Raw genomic sequence first — 14,705 nt, forward strand, 5'->3', positions numbered from 1 at the left:
GAACCGGAGTGAAAGGACTCAAGATAGGATGGATGTTAATAAAGATAGTGTGCAGTCAGACTGTCAGGAAAGGCAGGCAGATGACAGGATGAAATTGCAGCCAGCAGGGTGAGTATCAGTGCATTAGGGATGTAAAATCAAATGGGTAGCAAATAAGGTACTCGAATTATAAGAAATATAATTATAAGATTATAAAATTATACAGATTATAAGAACTAAGATGGATGATCTTGTTGCACTATTACAGATTGACAGCTATGATATTGTGGCCATCACTGAACTGTGACTGAAGGATGGTTGTAGCTGGGGGCTAAATGTCCAAGGTTACACATTGTATCGGAGGGATAGGAAAGTAGGCAGAAGGTGTGGTGTGGCTCTGCTGGTAAAGAATGGCATCAAATCAGCAGAAAGATGTGATTTAGGATAAAAAGATGTTGAATCCTTGTGGGTTAGGTTGAGAAACTGCAAGGGTAAAAGGGCACTGTTGGCAGTTATATACAGGCCTCCAGACAGAAGCTGGGATGTGGACCCCAGATTACAATGGGAAATAGAAAAGGCTTGTCAAAAGAACAATGTTATAATAGTCATGGAAATTTCACCATGCATGTTGATTGGGAAAATCAGGCTGGAAATAGATCTCAGGAGAGTAAGTTTGTTGAACACCTATGAAATGGCTTTTTAAAGCAGTTTGTCATTGTGCTTACTAGCGGTTCAGCTATACTGGATTGGGTGCTATGTATTGAACTGGAGATGATTAGGGAGCTTAAGGTAAAAGAACCCTTAGGAGGCAGTAATCACAATATAGATTGAGTTCAACTTGAAATTCGATTGGGAGAAAAGTAAAGACTGATGTAGCAGTATTTCAGAGGAGTAAGGGAAACGAATATCTAACGAGGATGTCATGAACAGAGCAAACACAAAAAGAGAAATAATGTATGAGATCATGAAAAGGCAACATAACTTCATTGGACGTGTGATTAGGAAAGAGGAGTTAGAATGCACGGTAATTATGGGAAAGATTGAAGGGAAGAAAGCAAGAGGAAGACAAAGACAAATGATGATGGGGACAGCAGCCGGAGAACTGGAAATGAATACCAATGAATTGATCCACTTGACCCGAAACAGGAGTGTGTGGGCCATAGCAGTCAAAGCTCAAACTGGGCATGGCACCTAATGATGATGATGATGAAAGGAAATTACTGTGGTATGAGAGAGGAGTTGGCCAAAGTAAATTGAAAGGAGAAGCTGGCAGGGATGACAGCAGAGCACTGGTGTGAGTTTCTGGGAAAAAATGGGGAAGGTGCAGGATAGATGTATTCCACAAATGAAGAAATGCTCAAATGGCAAAATAGTACAACTATGGCAGACAAGGGTAGTTAAAGCTAAAGTAAAAGCAAAAGAGAGGGCATACAACAAAGCAAAAATTGGTGGGAAGATAGAGGATTGGGAAGCTTTTTAAAACCTACAGAAAGCAACTAAAAGAATCATTAGGAGGGAAAAGGTAAAATATGAAAGCAAGCTAGCAAATATTATCAAAGTACGCAGTAAAACCTTTTTCAAGTATCTAAAAAAATGAAAGATATGAGTGTGGATATAAGACTGCTAAAAAATGAGGCCGGAGAAATAATAACGGAGGACAAGGAGATGGCAGATGAACTCAATAAGTATTTTGCATCAGTCTTCACTGTGGAATACAATAACAGTGCCAGATATTGAAGGGTGTGAGGGAAGATAAGTGAGTGCAGTTACTATTATTACTAGGGAGTAGGTGCTCAAAAGCTGAAAGACCTAAGGGTTCATAAGTCACCTGGACCAGATCAACTATACCCTAGGATTCTGAAAAAGGTTGCGGTAGAGATTGTGGAGGCATTCATAATGATCTTTTAAAAATCATTGGACTCTGGCATGGTGCCAGAGGACTGGAAAATTGCAAGTGTCCCTCCACTTTTTAAGAAAGGAGGAAGGTAGCAGAAAGGAAATTATAGACCCGTTAGCCTGACCTCAGTGGTTGAGAAGCTGTTGGAGTCAGTTATTAAGGTTATGGAGTACTTGGTGACAAAGGACAAGATAGGAGACAGTCAACATGGTTTCCTTCAGTGAAAATCTTGCCTGACAAACCTGTTGCAATTCTTTGAGGAATGTAGAACATTGCAGGCCCCTCGGCCCGCAATGTTGTGCCGACCATGTAACTTACTCTAGAGACTGCCGAGAATTTTCCTAGTGCATAGCCCTCTATTTTTCTAAGCTCCATGAACCTATCCAGGAGTCTCTTAAAAGACCCTATTGTATCCGCTTCTACCACTGTCGCCGACAGTGCATTCTATACACCCACCACTTTCTGTGTGAAAAACCTACCCCTGACATTCCTTCGGTACCTATTTCCAAGCACCTTGAAACTATGCCCCCTCGTGTTAGCCATTTCAGCCCCGAGAAAAAGCCTCTGGCTAGCCACACAATCAATGCCCCTCATTATCTTATACACCTCTATCAGGTCACCTCTCATCCTCCATCACTCCAAGAAGAAAAGGCCGAGTACACTCAACCCATTGTCGTTAAGGTATGCCCTCCAATCCAGGCAACATCCTTGTAAATCACCTTTGCACTCTCTCTATAGTATCTACAGCCTTCCTGTAATGAGGTGACCAGAACTGAACACCGAACCCCAAGTGGGGTCTGACTAAGGTCTTATATAGCTTTAACATTACCTCATGGCTCTTGAACTCAATCCCACGGTTGATGAATGCCAACACACCATATGCTTTCTTAACCCTGTCAACCTGCGCAGCAGCTTTGAGTGTCCTATCGACACAGACCCCTGTCTTTCAGATCCTCCACGCTGCCAAGAGTCTTACCATTAATACTATATTCAAGTTTGACCTACCAAAATGAACCATTCACACTTATCTGGGTTGAAGTCCATCTGCCATGTCTCAGACCAGTTCCAAGTCCTATCGATGTCCCGCTGTAACATCTGACAACCCTCCAGACTATCCACAACACCCCCAACCTCCTTTGTGTCATCAGCAAACTTACCAATTCACCCTTCTACTTCTTCATCCAGGTCATTTATAAAAATCACAAAGAGGAGGGGTCCCAGAACAGATTCCTGTGGAACAACACTGGTCACTGACCTCCATGCAGATTACAAGTAGGATAGATAAAGGGGATAAAGTGGATGCTGCACATTTGTACTCTCAGAAGGCCTTTGACAAGGTGCCATGTGAGGCTGCTTAGTAAGTTAAGAGCCCATGGTATTACAGGAAAGTTACTAACATGGTTAGAGCATAGGCTGATTGGTAGGAGGCAGTGTGTGGGAATAAAAGGATCCTTTTCTGGTTGGCTACCAATGACTAGTGGTGTTCTACAGGGGTCAGTGTTGGGAACATTTTCTTTTATTGCTGTAGATCAGTGATTTAGATGATGGAATTTATGGCTTTGTTGCCAAATTTGCAGATGATGCGAAGATTGGTGGAGGGGCAGGTAGTGTTGAGGAAAATTAGGCTACAGAGGGACGGACAGATTAGGAGAATGGGCAAGAAAGTGGCAAAAAATACAATGTTGAAAAATGCATGGTCATGCACTTTGGTAGTAGAAATAAATGTAGAGACTATTTTCTAAACAGGGAGAAAATCCAAAAATCTGAGATACAAAGGGACTTGGGAATTGTTGTGCAGAACACCCTAAAGGTTAACTTGCAGGTTGAGTTGGTGGTGAGAAAGGTAAGTGCAAGGTTAGCATTCATTTTAAGAGGTCTAGAATACAAGAGCAGGGATGTGATGTTGATGCTTTATAAGGCACTGGTGATGCCTCACCTTGAGTATTGTAGCAGTTTTTGGCTTCTCATCTAAAAAAAGATGTGCTGGCAGGCATTGGAGAGGGTTCATAGGAGGTTCACAAGGATGATTCCAGAAATGAAAAGGTTATCATACGAGGAATGTTTGATGGCTCTGGGTCTGTACTTGGTGGAATTTAGAAGGATGGGGTGGGGGGGATCTCGTTGAAAACTTTCAAATGTTGAAAGGGCTAGACAGAGTAGTTGTGGAAAGGATGTTTCCCATGACAGGGAAGTCTAGGGCAAGTGAGCACAGCCTCAGGATAAAGGGGCACCCATTTAAAACAGAGATGTGGAGCAATTTCTTTAGCCAGAGGGTGGTGAATTTGGGGAATTTGTTACTCCAGGCAGCTGGGTGAAGGCCAAGTCGTTGGGTGTATTTAAGGCAGAGCTTGATAGGTTCTTGATTGGATATAGCATCAAAGGTTCCGGGGAGTGTGGCTGAGGGAAAAGAAAGATCAGCCACGATTGAATGGCGGAGTGAACTCTATGGGCCAAATGGCCTAATTCTGCTCCTGTGTCTTATAGTCTTATGGTCTTTGTGCACCCGGAGGAATCCATCGCAGTCACAGGGAGAACATGGAAACTCTATACAGGCAGTGGCAGGAATTAAACCTAGGTCACTGGTACTGTAAAGTATTGTGCTATCCACTACGCTACTAGTGGCACTTTCATTGAATCTGTTAGGGTTATTATTAACATCAGAGTTATTGAGCATGCCCTCAAGAAAATGAATCTCAGGGCTGTATATGGTGACATATATGTACTTTGATAATAAAATTTACTTTGAACATCCCATAGGACTTTATAGCCAATGAATGCTTCTGAACTTCTATTTTAATATAGAAACGTGATGGTCAATTTGCATTTGGGTGGTACCTTTCACACCTGTAACAGAAAGTCCCAAACCACTGTACAGTCAATGAAGTTACATTTTGAATACGGAAATGTGACAGACAATTTACATGCCGTGAGCTTTCACTACCAGTAATGTGGTTGTCTGAGTAATCTGTGCTTTTAGGAATGTGGATTGAGAGATAATTATTAGCTAGAAATAGGGAATAACCCTTTGCTCCTCAAAATTGTGTAGTGATGTATTTTATGTCTACACTGGAGAGCAAACTGAGCCTCAGATGAGAAAAGAATGTAAGATAACCTTTGCCCTGTGTAGTCACATAATACATGTATTGGCATTATTTCAAAGACTAAGGGAGTCATTTCTGGTGCACTGGCCTATGTTTATCTGTGAGTCAACATCCTGATCGTTGTCAGTGCAGATTCTGGAAGTTTGATGAGTGCAAGTTGGCTGATGTTGTTTCTATATTAAATTGGTGACTCCATTTCAAAATTGCTTAATTTGCAGTCAGGCACTTTTGAATGTGAATGTGAAAAGCACATAAATGTGAGGCTTTCTTTACAACCATTTTAATGTATTGATATGATAGAAATGAAAACCTTACATTTACTAAAATTATCTTAAGTTTGATATTTTGGATATCAGGATGTCTGTTATAAGTTTTTTTTAAAGATTAACTTTATTTGTCACTAGCATATTGGAACATATTGCATTTTCGTCAATGGCCAACACACTCCTAGGACTATGCTGAGGGCAGCCAGTAAGTGTCCGTACTTCCGGCACCAACATAGCATGGCTACAAGTTACTATGTTTGTATGTTCTGTTTTTTTTTAACACTGTTTCTCCCAGGTGCTCTGGTTGCATCCCACATTCCAAAGACTTGCTGGTAGGTTAATTGGCAACTATCAGATTCAGATTTATTAATCACATGTACATTGAAAGATAGTGAGATGTGTCGTTTCCATTAACAACCAACACAATCTAAGGATATGCAGGGGGCAAACTGCAGGAGTTGCCACACATTCCAGTGGCAACACATCATGCCCACTACGTTCAGCAGATAGCAGCAGCAACAAAAACGCAAAACAAAACAACAACAGCAAAGCAAGCCCCTTTCCCAGCCTCCCACCCACCCATCCATACACCCAAACAAGCCTCTAACCCTAGTAGGACAGGACACTTTCAGTCCTTGTTCTTGGATTCTTAGACTTGCAGACATCAGGCTCCATCCGACTTCAGACTTCACCCTGGGATGCCCATCACACTTTGCTGCAGGTTAATTGCAAAAAAGAACTCCAAGATTTAATGGACATTTGTGTAAATGTTTAATTTGAATAGCTAACCCAAGTTATTAATAGAGTTGCAGTAATTCAGCATGGAACCAGGCCCTTTAGCCTAACTGGTCCATGACAACCCAGATGGCTAATCCAAGCTGTTCCAATTTTCCCATGTTTGGCCCATATCCCTGTAAACCTTTCCTATCCACATACCTGTCCCAGTGCATTGTAGCACTTGTTATTGTACTTGATTCAACCGCTTTCTCTGGCAGATACACTGGCCACTCTCTGTGTGCAAAACATTGCTGCTCAAGTTCCTAATACATCTCTTCCCTCTGCCTTCTGTGAACAAGCCAGTTCTGAATCCATGTAGCCAAATTCACATAGTGAAAAAGACATTCAACCTATCAACTTGCATGGCAACTTTGAGGGATCTCTGTACTTGGACCCCAAGACCCCTCTGTTCCTCTGTACTGCTCACAATCCCGCCACTAAACTTGTACTCCTCCAAGTTTGATCTTCCAAAGTGAATGACTTTACAGTTTTCTGGGTTGAACTCCATCTGCCACTTCTCAGCCCTGCTCTGTGTCCTATCAATGTCCCACTGCAACCTTCTACACTATCCACAATTCCATTGACCACCTTGTCATCCGCCGTCTCACCCTTCCACTTCCTCATCCAAGTCATTTATAAAGATCATGAAGAGCCAGGGTCCCAGAACAAATACATGTAGAACACAACTGATCACTGACCTCCAGGTAGAATACGCTCCATCTTTTATCACCCTCTGCCTTCTGTGAGCAAGCCAGTTCTGAGTCCACACAGACAAGTTTTCAGTAGAGACGTTTCAGAAATGTCTCTAGTCCCACTATGTTGAGCTCTGGTGCTCCGTAGGGCTGTGTGCTCAGCCCGCTGCTGTTCACACTGCGGACACATTACTGTGGCAGGGTTAATCTCAAACCATATCATCAAGTTTGCGGATGACACAACAACGATGAGTTTATCAGGAGTGCTGTGTACCCTGGGCCCTTAGTATTTTCAAAGATCCCATCTATCCATCCAGCATCCTTTTTCAATAGTTCAACGGTTCCATTTAATATCAGAGAATGTGTACAGAGAGGAAGTGGAGCGGCTGATGGACTGGTGTGAGAACAGCAATCTAAGTTTGAATGTGGAGAAGACCAAGGAAACGATTGTGGACTTTCGGAAGGCGCAGATGAACCACTCCCCCGACCCACACATGCATACCTCCTCCGTAGAGAGAGTTAAGTGTGCCAAATTCCTGGGAGTCCATGTCACAAACTGATCTCTGAATATCACCTCCCTGAATAAGAAGGCACAGCAGCACCTCCACTTTCTGAGGAGATTGAGGCAAGTGAGGCTTCCCACCCTCCTCACCACCTTGTCTGAATTTTTACAGGAGCATGATTGAGAGTGTCCTGACAAGCTGCATTACCACCCGGTATAAGAACAGCAGAGCATCGGACTGGAAATCCCCACACAGAACTGTGGGAACAGCTGAGAGGATCATAGATAGATAGATAGATATACTTTATTGATCCCGAGGGAATTTGGGAAATAGGGACCTTCCTACCATCTATCGGGGACATTTATCAGGAGTCAAGTCAAGTCAAATTTATTTATAAAGCACATTTAAAAACAACTCAGGTTGACCAAAGTGCTGTACAATCCATAACAGGTAGCTAAAATCACAAATACAAGAAACACAGATATAAACAACAAGGCACACAGCTGATAGGCACAAAATAAACAACACATGAGCCTAAGCACAAGCCAAAATATCAGGAGTGCTGTGTACCCTGGGCCCTTAGTATTTTCAAAGATCCCATCCATCCATCCAGCATCCTCTTTCAATAGTTCAACGGTTCCATTTAATATCAGAGAATGTATACAGTATAGAACCTGAAATTCTTACTCTTCACAGACATCCACAAAACTTCAGCGTTGCTTATTCGAGTTCCCCTGATTCAGAGCCAGCAGACTCACTCTCCATTGAAAGATAGAGAGATACCACTCGAGTGTAGAGGCCTCTGACAGCTGCGCCTGCTGCCTCAATGTTTCGATCTCCTGCGACGCTTCAGCTGGTGATGTCGGTGAGGAATCGAGCCATCCACAGGGATGCACCCCAAAGACATACATCTTCCAAGCTATTCCTGGAGATCTGAATCACTGGGCCGCTCAGTGAGTTCTGAGAGTGAGAACCCACCACCCGTGAAGACCGTAGCTTGAGCACAGCTACAGATGATCAACCCCAGTCAACTTGAAAAGGAAAGAAGAGACATGAGAACAGGAGATTTAAACTGTTTCATGGACAGACTGGAAGAAGTCGCCCAGGCCCATAAAAATCGCTTGCGCCATCTTTAGCTTTTCCCACAACTGACATTCTACCATCAGGCAGGAGACTCTGGTGCATAAAGACAAGAAGACCATAAGATGGAGGAGCAGAATTCGACCACTTGGCCCATTGAGTCTTCTCCGCCATTCAATCATGGCTGATCCTTTTTCATCCCCCTTCTCAGTCCCACTCCTAGGCCTTCTCACTGTAACCTTTGATGCCGTGACCAATTAAGAACCTATCAAACTCCACCTTAAAGACAGCCAGCGACCTGGTCTCCATAGCTGCCTGTGGAAACACATTCCACAAATTCACCACTCCGGCTGAAGAAATTTTTCCGCATCTCTGTTTTAAATGGACACCCCTCTATCCTGAGGCAGTGCCCTCTTGTCCTAGACTCCCCCACCATGGGAAAGCATCCTTTCCACATCTACTCTGACTAGGCCTTTCAACATTCAGAAGGTTTCAATGAGATCCCTCCTCATCCTTATAAAGTCCAGTGAGTACAGGCCCAGAGCCATCAAATGCTCCTCATAGGAAAACCGTTTCATTCCTGGAATCATCCTTGTGAAACACCTCTGAATCCTCTCCAATACCCCCACATCTTTTCTTAGATAAGGAGCCCAAAACTGTTCACAATACTCAAGGAGAGTCCTCACCAGTGCCTTGTGAAGCCTCAGCATCACATCCCTGCTCTTATACTCTATACCTCTTGAAACGTATGGTAACATTGCATGTGCCTTCCTCACCAACGACTCAACCTGTAAGTTAACCTTTCAGGTGTTCTGCACAAGAACTCCCAAGTCTCTTTTGCATCTCGGATTTTTAGATTTTCTCGCGTTTTAGAAAATATTCTTCACATTTATTTCTAATACCAAAGTCGATGGTTATTTTCTAACAGTGTATTTCATTTGCCACTTTCTTGCCTATTCTAATCTGCCTAAGTCCTTCTGCAGCCTTCCTGTTTCCTCAGCACTATCTGTCCCTCCACCAATTCTGAATAGTCAGAGTGGGAAACAGCTTCTTTCCGCGGGTCATTAGGCTTCTGAACTCCCTGCATCATCACGTTCGAAGTGACTCTGGATAATTTGTTCTGTAGCCTACAATATTTAATTTATGCACTTTGCTTTGTTTATCTATGCATAATTCATTGGTAGATTTAATTCTTCCTTTCCTATGTTATTGTGTGTTTGTTTGTGTGTGTGTACTACTACTGTGCTTTACACCCTGGTCTGGTGCGGAGAAAAGTTATCTTGTTTCGTGGTAAACATGTATATAGTTAAATGACAATGAATTTTATTTGATTTGACTTGACAGTGACAATGATCCCTTTTCCCTTATTTTTATTTGTTTCCAAACTTACAGGAATCCTACTCTTACTATATATCCATCTTGCACACTGATTTTAATGTCTTCAACACTAACGGCTCTGCTTTCAGCTGGCCTGACCTGGGACTCCATTCCCAAAACTCTTCTAGTTCTCTCTTTTAACTTGTCTCTCAAGATCAGCACGGTAAGGTAGTAATTACCACAATGCTTTTCAGCATCAGCTATAAGTCCAGGGTTCAATTCCTGCAGCTGTCTGTAAGGAGTTTGTACATTCTCCCCGCAACTGAATGGATTTCCTCTAGGTGCTCTGATTTCGTCCCACAGTCCAAAGATGTACAGGTTATGGTTAACAAGTTGTGGGCATACTATATTGCCACTTGAAGCATGGCACCACTTGTGGGCTGCCTCCAGCACAATCCTTGCTGATTTGATTTGATGCAAACAACACATTTCACTGTATGTTTCAATGTAATTGTGACAAATAGAGCTACTCCAATCTAGATAGTTGACCAACTGTTTGTTCATCTGCTTTGCTATCCTTTTCTGTGGCTCAGGTTCAAAATCTATCTATTTGTTTCCCAGCACTCCTATCAAGCAGCCTGGAAGTTTGCAATAAAATTCTAAATGTTGTATAAGCTCATCAAAAAAAATGACCATTGTTTGTGTGCAGACAGGATCATGAAAATATCATGATATTACAATTTCCAAAATTCTTTGTATATTTGTCATTCAGAACTTGCACCTGATGATTTTCTCTCATTGTTTCAAAAGTTATCTACTCAGCCAACTGTAGCAAAGACATAATAATACAATTGATAATGCAGCCAGACTGCGTTCCTGGAATCACCCCTTGTCTCAAATCTGTAGACCAGTCTGACTGGGCTGTCTACAATTTGCAGTGCGTTCCTTCTCTTTTAAGTCAATGCTATGTTTGTGTCACATCTTTCATGTGTACAACTTGGTCAGAGGCATACATGGAGTGGAGAAATAGCCAGAGACTGTTTCCTTGGGTGGAAATGGCTCATACTAGGCTGCATAATTTTAAGCTGATTGGAGATAATTATTAAGGGGATGTCAGAGGTAGGTTTTTTTACACAGAGAGTGGTAGGTGTGTGGAACACCCTGCCAGATACATTAGAGGCATTTAATATGCTCTGAGATAGGCACATAGATGATAGAAAAATTGAGAATTATGTAGGAGAAAGGGGTTGGATTGATCTTAGAGTACGATCTATACTGTACTGTATTGACTGTGTTCCATGTAACTTGAATGTGTGTTATTTGATGATGACTTCTAAAACTGTGTTTTGGTTTACAGGAAATGTGAAACTGTTAGAAGGAATTAAAGTCCTAGACCTCACAAGGTATACTCATGTTCTATAACACAAATAAATCTGTTTATTTTGTGAGAATTTAGCAATGTGAATCTAATCATTTATTTCCTTTGCCTATTTCAAACAGGGTGTTAGCAGGACCATTTGCTACAATGATCTTGGGAGACTTGGGTGCAGAAATTATCAAAGTAGAAAGACCAGGTAATGGAATACTGAACTTGAATAAAAATATTGTTACAATCAGCATCTGTGGAACACAGAGTGAAGGTTGGTATGTTTGGTATATTTTATGTTTTCCGTTAGCCTTGACTTGGTGTTAATTTTCCTGCTCAACTCAGTCATCAAATTGCCAACAACACAACTGTGATTGGCCTAATTACAAACAATAACAAATCTGCATATAGAGAGGAGGTGCTGAAACTGTCCAATTGGTGCAGGAACCACAACATGTCAGTCAACATCAAGAAGGCAAAAGAAATGATAATTGACTTCAGGAAAGCAAGAGGTCCTGAATAAGTTCCATTATTCATAAATGGGGAGTTTTGAGTTTTTGGGAATGGACATCATCGAGAAGCTCTCTTGGTCCATCAACACAACCTTGATGGTAGGGAAGGCACAACGATGACTGTACTACCTGAGGTGCTTACGGAGAGCTAATCTGCCTCAAAAATTGCTGCGACCTTTTATCATGCTGACATACAGAATGACAGTGTGGTACTCTAGTTGCAGCAAGACAGATCACAAAGCACTCCAACAGATCAGCACATCATTGGGACTCAACTACTGGACCTGGGGATGATCTACAACTCTCGATACCTATGGCATGCTCGTAACGTCATTAAAGACCCATTCCATCCTGGACACTGTCTGTTCAATCTCTTGCTATCTGGAAGGAGATACAGAAACATCTTAGTTAAGACAGTAAATCTGAGAAACAGCTTCTTCCTGAGGGCTGTTATGCGTCTGAATAATGCTACACCCCGGCTTGCCAATGGCCTTGTGAGTGTTATCAAAGTCACTTGTTGCATGTAAATATAGGAATTTTTATTTTTTAATAAATAAAAGGGAAAATAAGAGGTAAAATATATCAGCCATGATGGAATGGAAGAGCAGATATAATGGACTGAATGCCCTAAATCTGCTCCTACGTCTTATGGTCTTTTTCTACAGCCCTTTCTTTCCCAACTTTCACCTATCACCTTCAAGCTTAATCTGCTTCCTGTCTCCCCACCTTTTTATTCTGGTGTTTTCTCCCTTCTTTTCCAGTCTTGGTGAAGGATCCCGGCCTGAAACATCGACTGTTTATTCATTTCCATGGTTGCTGCCTGACCTGCTGAGTTCCTCCAGCATTTTCTGTGTGTTGCCTCACAACAGCAATGTGTTAAAGGGCATGTCTGAATGCACAACATGTTGAATCCTGGAGTGGATGGACTACCGTAGCAGAAGACCACATTACATTCCTCTCCTGTGCCTGATAAAGTTGTTACTGAGTGTTTCTGATGTGGCAGCAAGGAGAGAACAGGGACACTGGGGTAGCAATCATAAGGATGTCAGACATTAAGGGTTTTTTGTTCCAAAAATGGGAAAATATCCAAGACGAGAGAACTAGCTAATGGTCTGGAAGGGAAGTTTGTGGTCAGTATGTAAGATTTACTATTTTTAGGTTTGTACTTTTTTCAAGGATGAGCTTGATTAAAATCCTGGGACTTATTTGTGTCCTACAGGAAATTAGTCAAGTATAGAAATCCTACTTAAAAGCAGAGGAGGTGGATTGTGTGATTTATGTGGAGTACAAACAAGCAATACATTTTATCAAGGCGACAGTCACAGTCTGTTCCTTGGTGCCCTTCTGGGTAACTACGGCACACTCTCCTTTTCCCTCTATGTATTTTTTTGTAGTTACTCATATTCTCCCTCTCCCTCCCTCCTCCCTCCTTTCTCTTCCTCCCCCCTCTTCAGAACAGAGATGAGGAGGAATTTCTTTATCCTGAGGGTGGTGAATCTGTGCAATTTATTGCCACAGATGGTTGTGGAGGCCATCCGTGTCATTAGGTATATTTAAAGCAGAGGTTAATAGATTCTTGATTAGTCGGGCCATCAAAGGCAGGAAAACAGGGTTGACAAGGGTATTGTATCTTTTTGAATGGAATGGTGGAACAGACTTGATGGGCTGAATGGCCTAATTCTGCTCAAATGTCTTTTGGTCTTATGGCAACTGAATCGCCCGAAGGACATGTATCCAGTTGTCTGGAGAACATCCAAACTCCATCCTCAGTGGACTCATGGACAGGATTGAGCTCAGGCGCTGTGAAGCAGTGACTTTGTTAGCTGTGTCACCGTGCCACCCTGAACTTCTAGTAACCCGTTTGAAGTAAGGATATTCAAAATTGGGAAAGGGCTTTAGGAAGAAGGTTTGCAGAAGAAGTCTGGATTTTAGATAAATTCTTACCTTTCAGAATGATCCTGAACTAGTGAAGAATAGTAAACAGCAAAGTGATCTTACAGTACTTTAAGTGCTTCAGCCCATAGAGTCCACGGTACCCAATTACACCCCGTAGCCAATTAATGTACTAACCCGTTTGTCTTTGGAATATGGGAGAAAACCTGGGCACCCAGAGGAAACCTATGCAGTCAGGGAAATAAATTACAAACAGTGGTGGGAATTGAACTTGAGTCACTGGCACTGTAATAGCGTTATGCTAACCGCTGCACTACCGTGTTCGATGGATCTTAGATGCTGCTAATGTGCAGTTTAATAGGAAGGAATTGTTACTTTTTAATTCATTAAAACTTCCACTTTAATTATGAGAGATTATCCTTTGTAGATTTATTAACACAGCTTAAGAAGTGTTTTTATTTTATTTGGTGATACAACACAGTAACTATCCCTTCTGGCCCAACAAGCCCACGATGTCTAATTGCACTCATATGACCAATTAACCAACTAACCCAAACATCTTTGGATTGTGGGAGGAAACCAGAGTACCCAGACAAAACCCATGCAGTCACAGGGAGAACATATAATCTCCTTACAGGCGGTGGCATAATTGAACGCAGGTCACTGGTACTGTAAAAGCATGGAAATAGCTACACTACTGTGTCACCCCCTTATTCGATTAACTGTTTCTCTTGCCATTGTTTTCACTGACAGATTTTTTTTACAAGACTAATCCTTCCTTGAATATTTCCCCAGTTCTAGTGAATTCCAGCGTGGCACACTGGTTATTTGCTGGTTCAGTCTGAATGCTTCCCAACATACCCCAGGGTTTTTCTGCAGCAGAGTTGAACCCAGGTCGCTCTGGTGGAGTTTCCCAAGTTCATCTTCTCTTGCACAAGCACCATTTTTCCCACAGAGACCTGAAAAAGGATAGCAAAACAACAAAGGGATCAAGAATAAACTTTATTCACTATATACAGTACTTCGCAAAAGTCTTAGGTACCCTAGATTTTTTAAATGGTATCAGATGGTATAGCCCCAACAGAGCCCTGATCTCAACATCATCAAGGCTCTCTAGGATTGTCTGGAGAGACAAGCAAGTGAGACAGCCGAAGTCTGCAGAAGAACTGTGGCAAGTTCTCCAAGGTGCTTGGACCAACTTGCCAGCTGAATTTCTTATAAAACTACACGACAGTGTACCAATTGATACAGTTTTAAAGGCATAGGGAGGTCACACCAAATATTGATTTGATTTAGTTTTTTACTGTTTACTCTTCTTTGTA

The 14,705-nt window shown here is 42.0% G+C and overlaps 1 protein-coding gene across 12 annotated transcripts in view; it reads left to right on the plus strand.

Annotated features, from left to right (window-relative positions):
* sugct (succinyl-CoA:glutarate-CoA transferase) overlaps positions 1–14,705 on the plus strand; it is a 564,860-nt gene that overhangs the window by 34,899 nt on the left and 515,256 nt on the right. For 11 of the 12 annotated variants that reach the window (XR_011885315.1, XR_011885312.1, XR_011885321.1 and 8 more), the window contains exons 2-3: positions 10,970–11,015; positions 11,113–11,186. Coding sequence is in view for 8 of the 12 variants with exons in the window: in XM_072252169.1 (XP_072108270.1) it covers positions 10,970–11,015; positions 11,113–11,186 (120 nt within the window). In the remaining 4 variants the exon portion in view is untranslated. Of the gene's footprint in view, positions 1–5,401; positions 5,449–10,969; positions 11,016–11,112; positions 11,187–14,705 lie in introns of those variants that run through there. The other variant, XM_072252147.1, reaches the window with a different exon arrangement.

Source organism: Mobula birostris, chromosome 1, assembly GCF_030028105.1.
Source record: "Mobula birostris isolate sMobBir1 chromosome 1, sMobBir1.hap1, whole genome shotgun sequence".
Taxonomy (NCBI): Eukaryota; Metazoa; Chordata; class Chondrichthyes; order Myliobatiformes; family Myliobatidae; genus Mobula; species Mobula birostris.